The 16,456-nt window shown below is 42.2% G+C and overlaps 2 protein-coding genes across 3 annotated transcripts in view; both read left to right on the top strand.

Annotated features, from left to right (window-relative positions):
* TXNDC12 (thioredoxin domain containing 12) overlaps nt 1-16,456 on the top strand; it is a 35,477-nt gene that overhangs the window by 12,941 nt on the left and 6,080 nt on the right. For both annotated transcript variants that reach the window (XM_049875199.1, XM_049875197.1), the window contains 2 exons: nt 5,101-5,161; nt 15,629-15,681. In XM_049875199.1, the coding sequence (XP_049731156.1) occupies nt 5,101-5,161; nt 15,629-15,681 (114 nt within the window). The remainder of the gene's footprint in view (nt 1-5,100; nt 5,162-15,628; nt 15,682-16,456) is intronic.
* On the top strand, nt 5,168-15,177 carry KTI12 (KTI12 chromatin associated homolog). The gene has a single exon (XM_049875191.1). It carries the CDS (start codon nt 13,053-13,055, stop codon nt 14,115-14,117), a length of 1,065 nt encoding a protein of 354 aa, XP_049731148.1. The 5' UTR covers nt 5,168-13,052; the 3' UTR covers nt 14,118-15,177.

The raw sequence follows: 16,456 nt of genomic DNA, 5'->3' as shown, positions 1-16,456 counted from the left end.
TCACCAGTGTTCTCCAGGTGCTAAATTTCAGTAGTCATTTCTGATTTAACAGGAACATTGGACTCAGTTGATCATCCTTCCTTTTTTAGACATCTTTTCCCCTTGAATCCTAGGACTCCATGCCTGCTGGTTTTCCGCTGATCTCATTGGCTGGTCCTTCTTTATCTCCCCTAATCTAGGTGTGCTCCAGGGCCCAGTCCTTGGACTCCCTCTCCATCTGCACTTACTCCCTTGGTGATGGTATTTAGTCTTAGGCTTTAAGTAGCACTCATATGTTAATAACACCCCTGAATTCCAGGCTCAGATATTAAATTGCTTATTCAGCATCTCTACGTGGATATTTAATAAACATCTCAAAATTAACATATCCAAACCCAAATTCTTAATGTTCCTCCCTAAAACTCAGTCCACCTGCTGTTTGTTAATATTGTTAATGGCACCTCCATTCTTCCAGTTACCCAGGCCAAAAACCTTAGAGTTATCCTTGACTTCTCTCATTGCTTTCACACCTTATGTTCATAGCAAGATCCTTTGACTTTTGGTGATGGCGCAGTGGTTAAGTGCTGAACAAAAGGTTAGCAGTTCAAATCCACCAGCCACTCCTCAGAAACCCTATGGAACAGTTCTACTCTGTCCTCTAGGGTCACTGTGGGTCAGAATCGACTCAACTGCCACAGGGTTGGGTTTTTTTGGTTTTTATCAGCTCCGCTGGTCTAAACCACAATTATTTCTTGCTTGGATTATTGTAATAGCCTGTTTACTGGTCTCCTTGCTTTTGCCTTTGCCCTCCTACAGTCTGTTTTCAGGACAAAGGCCAGAGCAGCCTGTTAAAACTTAAGTCACGTCACATTACTACACTGCTCACAACCGTCCAACAGCCCCCAGCTCACTCAATAAAACCCAGAGTCTTTACAGTGGCCTACAAAACCCTGTATTGTCTATTGTCTGCTTCCTCCTTTGCCTCTTTGTCCTTTCCTCCTTCTATTTTGAAAGACAGCATAGTGTGCTGCTTAAGAGCAAGGACTCTGGACCCTGACTGCCTAGATTCAGAATCCAGCACTGATACTCACTACCTATATGACCTTGGGAAAGTTACTTAAACTGTGTGCCTCAGTTTTCTCATCTGTAAAATGGAACTTATAAGCACATCTATCCCACAGGTTTGTTATGAGGATCGATATTTATAAAGTAGTGAATAGTGCCTTGCATATTAATAGCAAATATTCAAGTCCCAGCACAGTTCTAAGCTCTTTAATGTATTCCTTCGTTTAATCCTCACAGCAATCCTTGGAAGTAGGTACTATTATCCACATTTTACAGTAGAGGAAACTGAAGTTAAGTTACTTGCCCAAAGTCACATAGATAGTAAATGGCAGAATAGGATTCAAATCCAAGCAATCTAGGGCCACAGTCCATGCTCTTAATCACTATATAATACAGCCCAATTAATACTTATTGAAATGTTAATAAGTGAATACCCTGGTGGTAGAAAAATCTCTTAGGTTATCTAAAAATGTCTATTTTGCTCTTATTCTTGAAATATAGTTTTGTTGGGTACAAAATTCTAGGTTTAGAGTTACTTCCTTTCAGCATTTTGAGGATGATATTCTGTTACCTTCTGACTTCTGTTCCTGTCAATCTAAATAGCATTCCTTTATAGGGAATATGTCCTTTTTCCCTGGCTGCTTTTAGTTTTTGTTGTTTTGCGGTTTCACTACAACTTAGGCACGTGTGTTTTATTTTTTGTAAATTATCTTAGATGGTATGCATTGTGCTTCTCATTTTTGCAGATTCATATTTTTGTCTCAGTTCTTGAAAATCCTCAGCCATTATCTCTTCAAATATGTCTTTTTCTTCTATCTGTTCATTCTGAGACTCCAGTTTTACATCCCACCCCAAACCTGGTGTCGTCGAGTCGATTCAGACTCATAGCGAACCTATAGGACAGAGTAGGACTGCCCCGTAGAGTTTCCAAGGAGTGCCTGGTGGATTCGAACTGCCAGCCTTTTGGTTAGCAGCCGTAGCCCTTAACCACTACGCCACCAGGGTTTCCCCAATTTTACGTATACTAGACTTAATCTCCTCCATGTGTCTTAGCCTTACCTTCGTATTTTTCATCTCCTTTTCTCTATGTAAGGAGCCCTGGTGGCAGAGTGGTAAAGCGCTTGGCTGCTAGCTGAAAAGTCTGTGGTTGAATCCACCAGTCACTTTGTGGGAGAAAGATGTGGCAGTCTGCTTCGGTGAAGATTACAGCCTTGGAAACCCTTTAAGGGGCAGTTCTGCTCTGTCCTGTAGAGTTACTGTGAGTCAGAATCGACTTGACGATAACTGGTCTGGTTTTTTTGTTTGGCTTTCTCTATATGCTACATCCTGAACAATTTCTTCTGATCTGTCTCTCCTGTCTCTAATTTTCTGCATTAATCTATCTACTGATTTTTTTATTTCAACAATTTTTAAATTTCTAGAAGGTCTATTTGGTCCCTTTGCAAATTTGCCTTTTCATTTTTATTGTGTGGTATTGCATGCCAATTTTGTGATTTTCATATGTTATTTCTTTAAACATTTTATACATAGTTATTTTTATATTCTGTGGATGATAATTCTAATGCTTGAAGTCCTTAGGAATCTAAATCTGTTTGTTACTTCTGTTGACTCTTAATCATGGTGACTTGTTTTACGTGTTTGGTGACCTACTATTGAGAGCGCATATTGGTTGTTCTTCATAATTGGCTATCTTGGAGACCTAAAATAGAGAATGCTTTCCCCACAGAAAGGTTTTGGATTTGAGTCATTTGGAAACCAGGGGATACTACTGACCTGGAATCACTTTGGTCCCTTTGAGGGTTGGATTAATATAGGAGTCTCAGGTTCATCTCCTCCATTTTGCCACGTCACAATGAACATTCACTTTCGAGGCAGTCTTGCCTTTTGCTTGTTGCTTACTGTTCCTTGTCTGGTTTTAGCTTACTTTGTATTTGTGGAATAGATTTCCCTTACTACCATGAATCCAGCAAGTACATTTTAAAAGTTTGTTTTATCTAGGATTTTATTGTTTTGTAGGTGGATATCCCTTCAGATAGTCTAGTTGGGCCTCCTGCCAAAGCAGAATTCAGTTGCCTGAGTTAAGTATTGATGGGTAGAATGATGGTGCTCGCGTTAGGTATCTTCCAGTTCTCCTGGGCATCCACCCAATTTTACTTTCAGTCATTCATTCTTCAGGTTCAAACTTTGGGTCCATGGGAAGTGACACATTTTCTCTTGGCCAGCAGCGCATGCCGTTGGGAATGAAAAGTGGTGATAGTTAATTTGGACACAGCCAAGAGGCTAACCCTGCTCTATTCTTTGTTCAGACACTGCCTCCATGCACTAACCTGGGCGAGCTGTTTATTTCCTCAGTGGTAGCACTGATGTACTATGGAAATTAGATTTGAATTTATTTCTGGGAAAGAAAAATCTAGAAGACAGTACAGTAATTAGAAGTTACAGGATTGAAGTTTAAATCCCAGGTTGGTCTTTTACCAACTCTGTGACAGGTTGGATAGGTTATGTAACTTCTCTGAGCCTCAGAGGTCTCATCTGTAAATAGTTACAATAGCTGCTACTTAATGATCTTTTACACTATGCCTAGGCACTGTGCTAAGTTCTTTATATGTATTTTTTTTTACTTAATCCTCAGTAGCAACCTTATAAGTTACAGCTATATTATGCCTATTTTAAGGATGAAAAAACTGAACCATACAGAAGTTAAAGTGGGTTATTGTTAAGACCAAATTTAAATGAGATATCACATATAATCACTAACATTTTCCAGATATAAATTATGTCATTTATGTGAATGGCCTAAATAAGATTCATCTACACAGTAAATATTTTATTGAGCACTTACTGTGGCCATGTGTAGTGCTAAATGCTAGGGAAACAGGAATAGGACACATTTGGTTCCGCTCCTTAGGAAACTCCTCTTTGAGCCTGGGACATGCTGTGATGGGACAAGAATGGGATGCTTTGAGAGTCAGGGAAGATTTACCAGAAAAAATTACCTCTCAGCTGATACCTGAAGAACGAGTTGGAAGTGAGGGTGGGGAGGAAAGGCAGATATAACAGTGATTATGAGGGTCTGGAAGGGAGAGAGTGCATGCTGCATTTCAGGAAATGAAAATAGTTTTGTGTGTAGGATTTTAGGCAAAGTGTGGTAATGAGGGTGGAGAGGTAAACAGGTGCCATATTCTGAAAGGTTTTGTAAGCCCCACTACAAGAATTTGGCCTGTATCTTTCGGGCATTGAGAAGCCTCTGAAAGGTTTTTATGCTTCAATGACATGACTTAAAAAGATTGCTGTGTCTGAAGTGTGGAGAATGATAACAACAGTAGCCTTACATACATGATCTCATTTAATCTTTACACCGAGACTCTGAAGTAGGTATTATTATTTTGGTTTTACAGATGAAAAAATTGAAACTTGGAGAGCTTACTGCAGTCATACAAAGTCACAGACTTAATAGGAAGTGGAATCATGGACCCAGGTCTCTCTGACTCTAAAGCGATATTGCTGTATTGCTTCTAACCTACAATGATTTGTTGTGACCTGCTTCATGTTGAACCTGTGGAAAATTCTCATTCATTCTTACAGTAGTGTTGGGACAGTCTATGATAGTCTACATAGTGTTTCACAGCCATTATTTCTTTAATCTCCATAAAAGCTCTGTGAATTAGGTGGTGTTATCCCATTTTAGAGCTCAGTGGTGCAGTGGTTAAGAGCTCGGCTGCTAACCTAAAGGCCAGAAGTTTGAATTCACCAGCCAGCTGCTCCTTGGAAACTCTATGGGACAGTTCTACTCTGTCCTGTAGGGTTGCTATGAGTCAGAACGAACTTTACAGCAATGGGTTTGGTTTTGTGGTTTTTATCCCCATTTTACAGTTGTGAAAACAGACTCTCCAAGGTCTAACACACCTAAAAAGTGGTGCAGCTGGAACTTGAACAAAAGGCTCTTAGTAGAGGGAAGCCTTTTTTATGGGTATCTTGTGAACATGCCACACTTCTTCCTTGGGTCTGTGCCTTTTGGTCATTGTGTGAAATGGTTATAAGGCTCTTTCCTTCCAGGTTTTGGTGATCACATTCATTGGAGGACACTAGAAGATGGGAAGAGAGAAGCAGCTGCCAGGTATGAGACATGGTTTTAGATCATGACGGTGGTAAAACACTTCCTAGCCATCAACGTATTACTCATTTCAGGTGAAAGGTTATGCCAAGGCAGAGAGAGAATTGAGTAGTTGCCTGATAACAATGACAATAATAAGTGTTGTTAGGTGCCGTTGAATAGGCTCTGACTCATAGCAACCTTACGTATAACAGAACAAAATGTTGCACAATCCTGCTCCATCTTCACAATCGCTATTATGTTTGAACCTATTGTTGTAGCCACTATGTCAATCCATGTTATTGAGGCTCTCTTTTTCACTGGCCCTCTACTTTACCAAGCATAATGTCCTTCTCCAGCAACTGGCCCTTTCTGATGACATGTCCAAAGAAAGTAAGACAAAGTCTTACCATCCTCATGACAACAATAATACTAACCAATATCTATTAAGTTCTTGCTATGCACGAGGCATTGATTTAAATGCTCTATGTGAATTAACTAATTTATTTCTCACAATAGCTCTTGGAAGTGAGTACTGTTGTTATTTTCGTTTTAGACATTAGAAAACTAAGGCACAGAGCAGTTAAGTAACTTGGCCAAGATCACCCAGCTAGTAAGTGGAAGAGCCATGATTCAGACCCAGGTATTCTGGCTTCAGAGTCTTCACTCTCAACCAACATAGCATACTGCCTAATAGTCTCAAATTGAACAGGTTGGTTTAATACATACACAGATAACTCATACAGAGGAGAAGGAAAAGGCAGGGCAGGGGAGGGGAGGGAAGGTTTTTGAGAATTTAAGTTTTTGGTTGTGGGAATGAAGTTTGATGATGGAGTGAAAATGGCTATGTCTATAAAAATGATGTGTGAGCAGCTTCTGACCTGATCTAACTCCACCAGGCAGAAGGAGGACCAAGATTAACAGCCCAAGGCTGATTCCTATGTGGCAGAGGTCATACGTGCCTCCTCTCTGTGCCACCTTTACTAGTTCTGACACAAACCATCCCTCCCATGGCACTCTCTACTTCTCTGCTGGATTCGATAATTCATTGCAGTGGCCACGTAGAATTCACAGACAATACTCATGATTATGGGGTTTATTAGGGAAGTAACAGGTTACAGTTCAGGTTCAGGAACATTCAGGATACAGCTCTTCCATCAGGGCAGCCTCTTTCCAGCCATGCTGTTGGAATGCCTCTCTCTGGCCCTCAGCCTCTGCCCCTGCTCCAGCAAGTGTTACAAATCTCTCTTAGCTCTGCTGATAAGTGCCCTGATGCACTCTACTCAACCACTACGCCGCAGCCCAAAGGCACTCAGTTATAGGTCTATAGATCAGTAAGCCTACCTCCGCCAAGTGCCCTGAGGTACGCTATTCCACCAGTAAGCCTGCCCAAAGGCACTTAGCTGCTTTATCGCTATGTAGGCCAGGAAGTCCACCACGCTGTCTCCTGCTGGTCTCCAGCCAGTCTTCTAGTTGTGCTGCCTCTGCTGCCATTTCTCTGGCATTGCTTTATGCCATCTTGGTGTCTTTGGTGTTTGTGGTGGTTAAGATTGTGTGTCACCTTGGCTGGGCCATGATTCTCAGTGTTTTGGCAGTTGTGTAATGTTGTGATCACTTCCCTGCTGAAATTTGATATGTGATCACTCCTATGATGGAATCTGCTGAGTGGTCCTGGTGGGGGCAGGGCCAGCGGTGGCTCACCTCCCCCCCAGGCTTCATCTCTACACCCTCCACCGTCTGCATCCTTCCTGTCATCTTGCCAAGGCTTTTGGCTGGTTCTGGATCCTGCAGCTGCCTCTTGTTCATCAGACCTCTGGTTCTTGGGACTTGAGCTAGCAGCTTACCTGTGGATCTTGGGATTCATCGATCTTCACAGCCTATGAGCAAGAGCCCTGCTTTCTGACCTGCCCATCTTGGGTTCGCCAGCCCCTGCGGCTGTGCAAATCAGGAGAAACCTCTATCCTGATCCATGGACATGGGACGTTCTAGCCTCTACAATCTCATGAGCTGTTTCCTTCATATAAATCTCTCTCTGTATATATATTTATATGCTTTACTGGTTTTGCTTCTCCCAAGAACCCAGCCTAAGACGGTGTTACAGCTCTCCCTCTGTCTCCTGGGTCTAGGAGGGTCTCAGTGCAGGGATCCTAGGATAAAGGGATGAGCTCCACTCCTGGCTATTCTTTCTTGGTAGTGGTGAGATTCTCTTCTTTCCTTCTCTCAGATGGCTCATTTTAAGCCTACTAGGATGGCAAAACTGACCAATCCCCTTCTTAGGGTTCCATATACCTTATTAGCATGATCCCACCCAGTCATTTGGTGGGAGTTACAAGACCATGGCAAGAAAGGCCACACAAAAGTGATCCATCACAGTGCAATGTCTTTTTGACTTTTGGACAAGAGTAACCTGTCCATGAGATTACCTTTGCTAACTTTTTGGAGATTATCTCTCAGCATCCGTTATTCTTTCCTGGCCACTGAAAATTGGAAACCTGTAGTGTGAACCATGCCTCAAAGTTAGGTAGCAGAGCTGTCGACTGCCGTGGTATCTGATTGAAAAATAAAAACCGAAAAACGATTCTGTCCTTTTGGCTCCAGCCGTTAGATTTGGGCTACAGGAATGAGGCTCAAATCAGAACACTGAACTTGATGCTTTGTTTCTCTTCTTTCAGCTCCCTTAGTCCCCTCAGAGGGTCTTTAATATCTGAGACTTGGTCTTCCTTAGAATCTATAACTTCGTTAATGATTCTTTGTAGAATAAAGGTATAAAATCGTGGATTTTAAACATATAGAAGCTTATAAAAGTTGTTTTGACTTAAAATTGTCAAGTCCCCAAATAATTTTTTCACCCTAATGCTGCAAGGTTTCAAGGCTTTGTGAAGACTGGAACAGAAACTATTCCATTGAGCATATTTGTCAAATACCAGCCATTCACTAATTCATTAATTTAGCAAATATTCATTGCATGTCTACAATGTATAAGGTGCCTCATCAGGAATTGTGGGAGACTCACATTAGTTATATGAGATATGCATATAATGTTATAAGACCAAGGTAGACTATGATATTGTGCTGTACCCACCCACTGCCGACAAGTTGATTCCAACTCATAACAACCCTGTAGGACAGAGCAGAACTGCCCCATAGGATTTCCAAGGCTATAAATCTTTACAGAAGCATACTGCCACATCTTTCTCCTGCAGATGGCTGGCGGGTTCAACCACTGACTGCTTAACCACTGTACCACGAGGGTTCCTTATTGTGCCACAAGAGAGGGAAAAATAAAGTGCTTTAGAAGTTTGAAGGAGAAAGCGTACTATCAGCTGGCAAGATCAGTTGAACCCATAGGCTTTTCCAAATTTCTTGCTCTGTCTCTGAAGCCTCCAGCACACTTAGGTTGTGATGCGGTGAGGGGATTTTCTGTTTCAGTATATTTCTTCTGAGAAAGTGAAGTAACTTATAGGGCAACAGTGAAAATGAATGAAGATTTCTTATAGGCCAAATCTTGTGATCTAAGGCCTTTGGCTGTCCCAAACTTCCTGGCAAGCAGAGAGAATTTGTAAATGTTTGGCTTGAGAACTGGTGAAGAAACAAACTTCAGCATGTTTCAAGATAGATAATGATAGTATTGTTAATAATAGCAAAAGTTACTGTTTTTTGAGCATTTAATATATGCCAGCACTGCGGTAAGTAAGTTCAATGCATTATCTCACTTCATTCTCTTAATAACTCTGCAGTATGTATTAACCGCATTTTACAGATCAGGAAACTCTGCATCAGATAAGCAACATAATTGGCTTACAGTTACATAGGTAGCAGGTGGTGAGAACGGGGAATCAAAGCCATATCCTTACATTCCCAAAGTCCATGTGTTTAACCTTTATGCTGCCATCCTATAATGCGTCATTATAGTTATATGGATGTTTTAAGTGAAAATGGGTTTGGGAAAATTTTTTTGTTGGCTTTAGAAGACAGTTGCATCAATACTCTGTTTAGTCTGTGTATACAGAGCTATCAGGATGTTGGCCTATGACAAGCTTCTAAAATGTATATTCATGCAATTCAATTCAGCACAGTTATCCAGTGCTTACTGTATAGTGTTTGTTGTTATTTTTACTCGTGTTATTATTACATTATCCTAGATATTATACTACTAACAGTGGTAATAATAATAACAATGGTGTGTACTTCATTCTTATTCTGTGATAAGCACTTTACGTGTATTAACTCAGTTAATCCTCAAAAGGAAACCCTGGTGGCGTAGTGGTTAAGAGCTATGTCTGCTAACCAAAAGGTAGGTAGTTCGAATCCAACAGGTGCTCCTTAGAAACTATAGGACAGTTCTATTCTGTCCTGTAGGGTTGCTATGAGTCGGAATCAACTCGACGGCAATGGGTACAGTATGGTATATAAGCCTTACAACAGGAGCCCTGGTGGCACAACGGCTGAGTGCTCAGCTGCTAATCAAAAGGTTGGCGGTTCGAATTGACCAGCAGTTCCAAGAGAGACGGACTGGGCGATCTGCTCCCATAAAGATTACAGCCTAGAAAAGCGTATGGAGCAGTCCTACTCTGTCATACAGGGTTGCTATGAGTTGGAATCTACTCGAAGGCATACAACAACAATCCTCACAAAAACCTATGAGGCTGGTACAGCCTGTGGAGTAAGAATTGTTGTTAGCATTTCACAGAAGAAGAAATTGAGGCACAGAAGATTAAATAACTTGCCCATAGTTACACAGCTAGTAAATGGCAGGGCCAAGACTTCCATGTTCTCTACCACACTGTACTGGAGAAATACAAAGACCTACTCCACCCTCAAAATATGTGCACCTTACTTATACACACACATACTCGCACAGAAGCACTCACACTTCTGCATCTGCCAAGCTGTAGTGCTTGCTGTTCCTAGAGCAGATCCTGAGTTTCATGGCTCTAGATCTTACACTTCCCCAGGATTAGGGTTGCCAGATTTAGCAAATAAAAATGAAGGGTACCCAGTTAAATTTGAGTTTCAGATAAAGAACAAATTATTTTATTGTATAAATATGTCCCATGCGGTATTTTTTATCATTAGTATGTCCTGTGCAATATTTGGAGAAAAATTCCTATTAGTTTTTCAATTTCTAAGGAAAGTAACTATTCCTAGGTAAAGTCTTCGTAGGTTTCAATAGACAGTTTGTTTCTTTCTGTACTTTTACAATCCCACCTACATCTGTCCATTATAGCATGTATTACTGTGATTGTGGGTGCCTGACTCTTCCCATTCAGATTGTTGATCTCCTAGTGGGCAATAGTTTTATGTTCATCTTTGTATCTCCAGCCATGGAGATACTGAACGATTGAAATGGGTTGTTGAATAACCATTTACAGAGAAGAGCAGTGAAGGGGAACTAACATTTATCGATTGCTTTTATAGTGCTGATTGTTTTTGCAATATTTAGTGCACACTGTGTTGTTGTGTGTCACGGAGTCAATCCTGATTTAGAGCGACCCTGTAGGACAGAGTAGAACTGCCACATAGCGTTTCCTAGGCAATAATCTTTATCAGAGCAGATCACCCCATCTCTTCTCCTGTGGAGCATCTGGTGGGTTCCAACGGTGGACCTCTAGTTAGCAGTGTAGCTGAGTGCTTTAACCACTGCACCACCAGATCTCCTGCAATGCACATTAAACCAAAACCAAACCTATTGCCATGGTGTCAATTCTGACTTATAGCGGCCCGATAGGACAAAGGAGACCCGTCCCACAGGCTGTAATCTTTTATGGAAGCTGCCTGCACATCTTTATCCCATAGAGTGGCTGTTGGGTTCCAACTTCTGACATTTCTGTTAGCAGATGAGTGTTTAACCACTGCACCACCAGGGCTCCTTTAATGCACGTTAAACCCCCATTAATAAATGAGTTGAACAGAAGAGGCTCAAGAAGACAGGGTAAAGTATTATAATGTAATGTGCAAAGATCTGGAGTTAGAAAACTCAAAGGGATGAACACGCTCGGCATTTCTCAAACTGGAAGAACTGAAAATTCAAGCCTCGAGTTGCAATATTGAAGAATTCTACAGGGAAAATATGGAATGACACAGGAAGCATCAAGGGAAGATGGAAAGAATGCAAAGAGACACCGTACCAAAAAGAATTGGTCGACATTCAGCCATTTCAGGAAGTAGCATATAGTCAAGAACTGATGGTATTGAAGGAAGAATCCCAAGCTGCATTGTAGGCATTGGCAAAAAACAAGGCTCCAGGAATTGACAGAATACCAGTTGAGATGTTTCAGCAAGTGGATGCAGTGCTGGAGGTGCTCACTCGTCTGTGCCATGAAATTTGGAAGACAGCTACCTGGCCAACCGACTGGAAGAGATGCATATTTGTGCCCATTCCAAAGAAAAGTGATCCAGCTAAATGCGGAAATTATCAAACAACATTATTAAAATCACATGCAAGAAAATTTTGCTGAAGATGATTAAAAAACGATTGCAGCAGTACATCCACAGGGAACTGCCAGAAATTCAAGCCAGATTCAGAAGAGGACATGGAACGAGGGATATCACTGTTGATGTCAGATGGATCTTGGATGAAAGCAGAGAATACCAGAAAGATGTTTACCTGTGTTCTACTGACTATGCAAAGGCATTCAACTCTATGGATCATAACAAATTATGAATAACATTGCAAAGAATGGGAATTCCAGAACACTTAATTGTGCTCATGCAGGACCTGTATGTACATAGACCAACAGGTAGTCATTCCAACAGAACAAGGGGATACTGCATAGTTTAAAATCAGGAAAGGTGTGCATCAGGGTTGTATCATTTCACCGTACTTATTCAACCTGTATGCTGAACAAATAGTCTGAGAAGCTCGATTATATGAAGAACACAGCATCAAGATTGGAGGAAGACTCATTTAACAACCTGCAATATGCAGATGACACAACCTTGCATACCGATGAAGATTAAATACTATAGCCTTTAGTATGGATTACACCTCAGCATAAAACAAAAATCCTCACACCTGGACCAGTGAGCAACGTCACGATAAACGGAGAAAAGATTGAAGTTGTCAAGGATTTCGTTTTACTTGGATCCACAATCTACACCCATGGAAGCAGCAGACAAGAAATCAAACGATGTATCGCATTGGGCAAATCTGCTGCAAAAGATCTCTTTAAAGTGTTAAAAAGCAAAGATGTCACTTTGAGGACTAAGGTGCGGCTGACCCAAGCTGTGGTAGGTATTTTCAATCGCCTCATTATGTATGTGAATGCTAGGCAAGGAAGACCAAAGAATTGATGTCTTTGAATTATGGTGCTGGCGAAGAATATTGAGTATACCATGGACTGACAGGAGAATAAACACATCTATCTTGGAAGAAGTACAGCCAGAATGCTCCTTAGAAGTGAGAATAGTGAGGGACCAGTCTCTGCAGGAGGACATCATGCTTAGTAAAGTAGGTCAGCGAAAAAGAGGCCGGCCTTCAACGAGATAGATTGACACAGTGGCTGCAACAATGGACTGAAACATACCAACCATTGTGAGGATGGCGCAGGACCACAGGACCTGGCAGTGTTTCCTTCTGTTGTGCATTGATGGGGTTCGCTATGAGTCGGAACCGACTCCATGGCACCTAACAACAGCAACAACAAGAAATGAATGCGCATAGTCTTTGGCGGCAAGGAGATCAGTCTCCTGGAAACTAACATTTCACATAACTGCTGCGCAAAACGGATGCAGGACCTTTCTGAGGAAGCTGGACTTAGGCTTAGTTGGCCGAAAAACTGTTTCCATAGCAACAAAAGGTCCTGTAAGAGTCGAGGGAGGCCGGAAGTGCACTTTATACTTCCGGTTTACACGGGCTGTACGAACAACCCGGAAGTTGACGCTGTGCAGTCGCACATGGCCGCGCACTGGGACAATGCCGCTTGTGGTGTTTTGCGGGCTGCCGTACAGCGGGAAGAGCCGTCGCGCGGAGGCGCTACGCGGAGCGCTGGCTGCTGAGGGTCGCGCGGTGTACGTAGTGGACGACGCGGCAGTGCTGGGTGCCGAGGACCCGACCGTGTATGGCGACTCAGCGCGTGAGAAGGCGTTGCGCGGAGCGCTGCGAGCCGCGGTGGAGCGGCGCTTAAGTCGCCAAGACGTGGTCATCGTCGATTCTCTTAACTACATCAAGGGTTTCCGCTACGAGCTCTACTGTCTGGCGCGGGCGGCACGCACCCCGCTCTGCCTGGTCTACTGCGTGCAGCCTTGTGGTCCGAGCAGCGGACATCTGAAGGCGGGCGCGGAGGAGATCGGGAGCCGGAACGTGAATGTGAGTTGGCGGCCGCGCTCTGAACAGGGCGGGAGACCTCTGGAGGCGGGCACCGGTGGCGTCAGAGAACGTCAAGCAGCCGGCTCTGAAGTAAATGGGAGATCCTGGGCCGAGGTACCTAGGGAACTGGAGCCAGGGGAAACCAGGGCGCCGAATTCTCCAGCTCTTCTGATTCCAGAGTCCGAGAAACCTGCAGAGCATATGTCCAGTGCCTTTTATTCTCCCGAACTTCTGGATGCCCTAATGCTGCGCTTTGAGCCTCCCGACTCTCGGAACCGCTGGGACCGGCCCCTGTTCACCTTGGTGGGCCTAGAGGAGCCCTTGCCTTTGGCGGAAATCCGGACTGCCCTGTTTGAGAACCGGGCTCCTCCACCCCATCAAGCCACACAGTCGCAGCCCCTTGCCTCCGGCAGCTTTCTGCATCAGTTGGACCAGGTCACGAGCCAGGTGTTGGCAGGGCTGATGGAAGCGCAGAAGAGCGCTGTCCCTGGGGATTTGCTAACACTTCCTGGCACCACGGAGCGCCTGCTGTTTACTCGGCCCCTTACCATGGCAGAACTGAGCCGACTTCGACGCCAGTTTATTTCCTACACCAAAATGCACCCCAACAACGAGAACCTGCCGCAGCTAGCTAACATGTTCCTGCAGTACCTAAGCCAGAGTTTGCACTAACCAGAGGGAGTATGGGGGAAACCATGGCTCCTGTGTAACCTCCCACTGCTCGCTATTTTTCTGGGAAGAATAATCTGAAGGTCCAAAGACCATATTTATGTGTGGTGCTAGAGCTATTGTGATTGATACACTCAAACTTATCCTGACCACCTCTGTCAGGCATTAAGTTTATACCACAAGTTGAGATGAGAAAAAATGGAGAACTAGCTTGGAGGATCTTGTTAAATTCTTCCAGACAACAGAGGTCAGGTGGACAGGGGTTGCTTAGATTGTGTGCTACTTGGGAGATCTCACATTACTGATTTCCCTTGTCTGAGTTGTGGGAGAGTAGACTAGATGCGTGTTTTTTTTTAAAACAATTGTAAACAGAAACAGTGAAGATGGCGCAATCCTACATCTGCACAGCCCATTTTATGCCACAAAAATTTATTGAGTACTGTACCTGCTTTGTGCTGGCCTCAATCCTGGGAACTGGAGTCACAGATGAATCCACTTTCTGTCCTCGGGATGCTCTGCCTCTAGTGGAGGTGAAACACGGATCCACTAGATTATTTCCTCAATAAAATCTCTCTAAAAAAAAAGTCTGCTGACGTTTCTCTTAAAAATATGTATGTGTGTGGATTTAACTATGAAAGGTTAAACGTGTCAAAGTTTAGATACATGTGTATATCATCTTTACACCTTTGCCTGAAATACTACTTTGATAGTACTTGGTGAGACTGAATGGTTTGGCCTAATCCAGATGATTGTATTACAGTGACTTCTCTATCTATTGTGCGTCATTCTGTATTTCAAGACAAATATTACTTGTGGTTTGTCTTTCATTCCTTCATTGATTTCCTTAAACAAAGGCTGGGCACTTAGTATTTACTAGTATATGCAATAAGTTGTCATTTGAGCCCTGAGGGCTTTAAGAGCTTCCTCTGGCCAAGACTGGGTCAGGTGGGTTATATTGTTCGTTATTTAAGATAAAACCCAAAAAACTTTTTCCTCCCTGATTATAAAAATTATATTTAATTTTAGAAAATACAGAAAGTATAAGAAAAAGAATCCGCAGTTCTATCATCCATAGAGAAACTGGTATCGTGTTTGGTACATTTCTTTTTAGGTTCTTTTCTATATGCATGTTTGTATAAACCAAGCTATATGTAATTCTATATTATAGTTTTCTATTTAGTATTAATTGGTGAAAAATCTTAATTATTTTCAATGATTATATGACCACAACATTTAGAAAAACTGTGATGTTTTCATCTATCCCATAGCCTTTTCTCACTAGCTTTGCAGGGAGAAGCTCAACTTTGCAGAATATACGGAAATTTCAGAAATTATCAGTAATTTTTTTATGGCAATAATCTATTATTGAATATTTGGGTTGTCTTGAGATTTTTCCCAATTGAAATCATATGACATGAACATCTTTGTGCATAAATCTATTTCCATGAGATAGTCATTTTGTTAGACCAAGAAGCGGAATTACTATACTATAATTTCTTGATTTTGTTTTTAAGTGGATTGCCCCTGATGGTGATTATCCATAAATCCTGGTGTGGAGCTTGCAAAGGTAAGTGCAGGTGCTGAATCAGAAAACAAGCCTCAGATGTGTTCTGAAATGTCAAGATATAATAAATATTGGCATTGATTGACCCAGCACCATTGACTGCTTTAAAGTATTCAAAAGAAATAATGGCATAGATTTCCCGTCCTCAAGAACTTTGACATTTTACTTGCAGGGGGTCATAGAGAGGGTGAAGCGATTAAGGTACAGTTAAAAATAGTATGGGATAAAGTGCTAAAATATACATATGGACAATAAATATTAAAGGAAGTTGAAATCATGTACAGAGAGAGACATGAGAAGTGGTTAGGGGAGAATTCTGGAGGAGGTGAGAACCAAATTAAAAACCAAGGTTACCTGACTCAGGAGCATGTGTTCTTTCTGCTATAAACCAAAAAAAAAAAAAAACACACCAGACCCATTGCTGTGGAGTTGATTCCAGCTCATAGCGACCCTATAGGACATACTGCCCCATAGGGTGTCCAAGGAACGGCTGGTGGATTCGAACTGCTGACCTTGTTAGCAGGTGAACGTTTAACCACTGCACCACTGGGACTCCTTTTTGCTATACCGCCTGATAAAAAATATATATATATATATTTTGAGTCAAATTGTTGATGTGCTGCACTTAATAAAATCCTAGTTGGAAAAAGAGTGTAAAATTAGTATAAATGATTAGTGTAACGTTATATATGTGTGTATGTGTGCATGTATTATTAAGGAGCCCTGGTGGCACAGAGGTTAAAGCGCTAGGCTGCTAACTAAAAGGTTGGTAATTTGA

This window comes from Elephas maximus, chromosome 3 (genome assembly GCF_024166365.1).
Source record: "Elephas maximus indicus isolate mEleMax1 chromosome 3, mEleMax1 primary haplotype, whole genome shotgun sequence".
NCBI classification, from domain to species: domain Eukaryota; kingdom Metazoa; phylum Chordata; class Mammalia; order Proboscidea; family Elephantidae; genus Elephas; species Elephas maximus.
The sequence above is the reverse complement of the archived record's forward strand: the minus strand, read 5'-3'. Positions and strand labels throughout refer to the sequence as shown.

Bases quoted from the DNA above. Each gene is read 5' to 3' on its own strand.
- KTI12 (XM_049875191.1), top strand. From the start codon at position 13,053: ATGCCGCTTGTGGTGTTTTGCGGGCTGCCGTACAGCGGGAAGAGCCGT.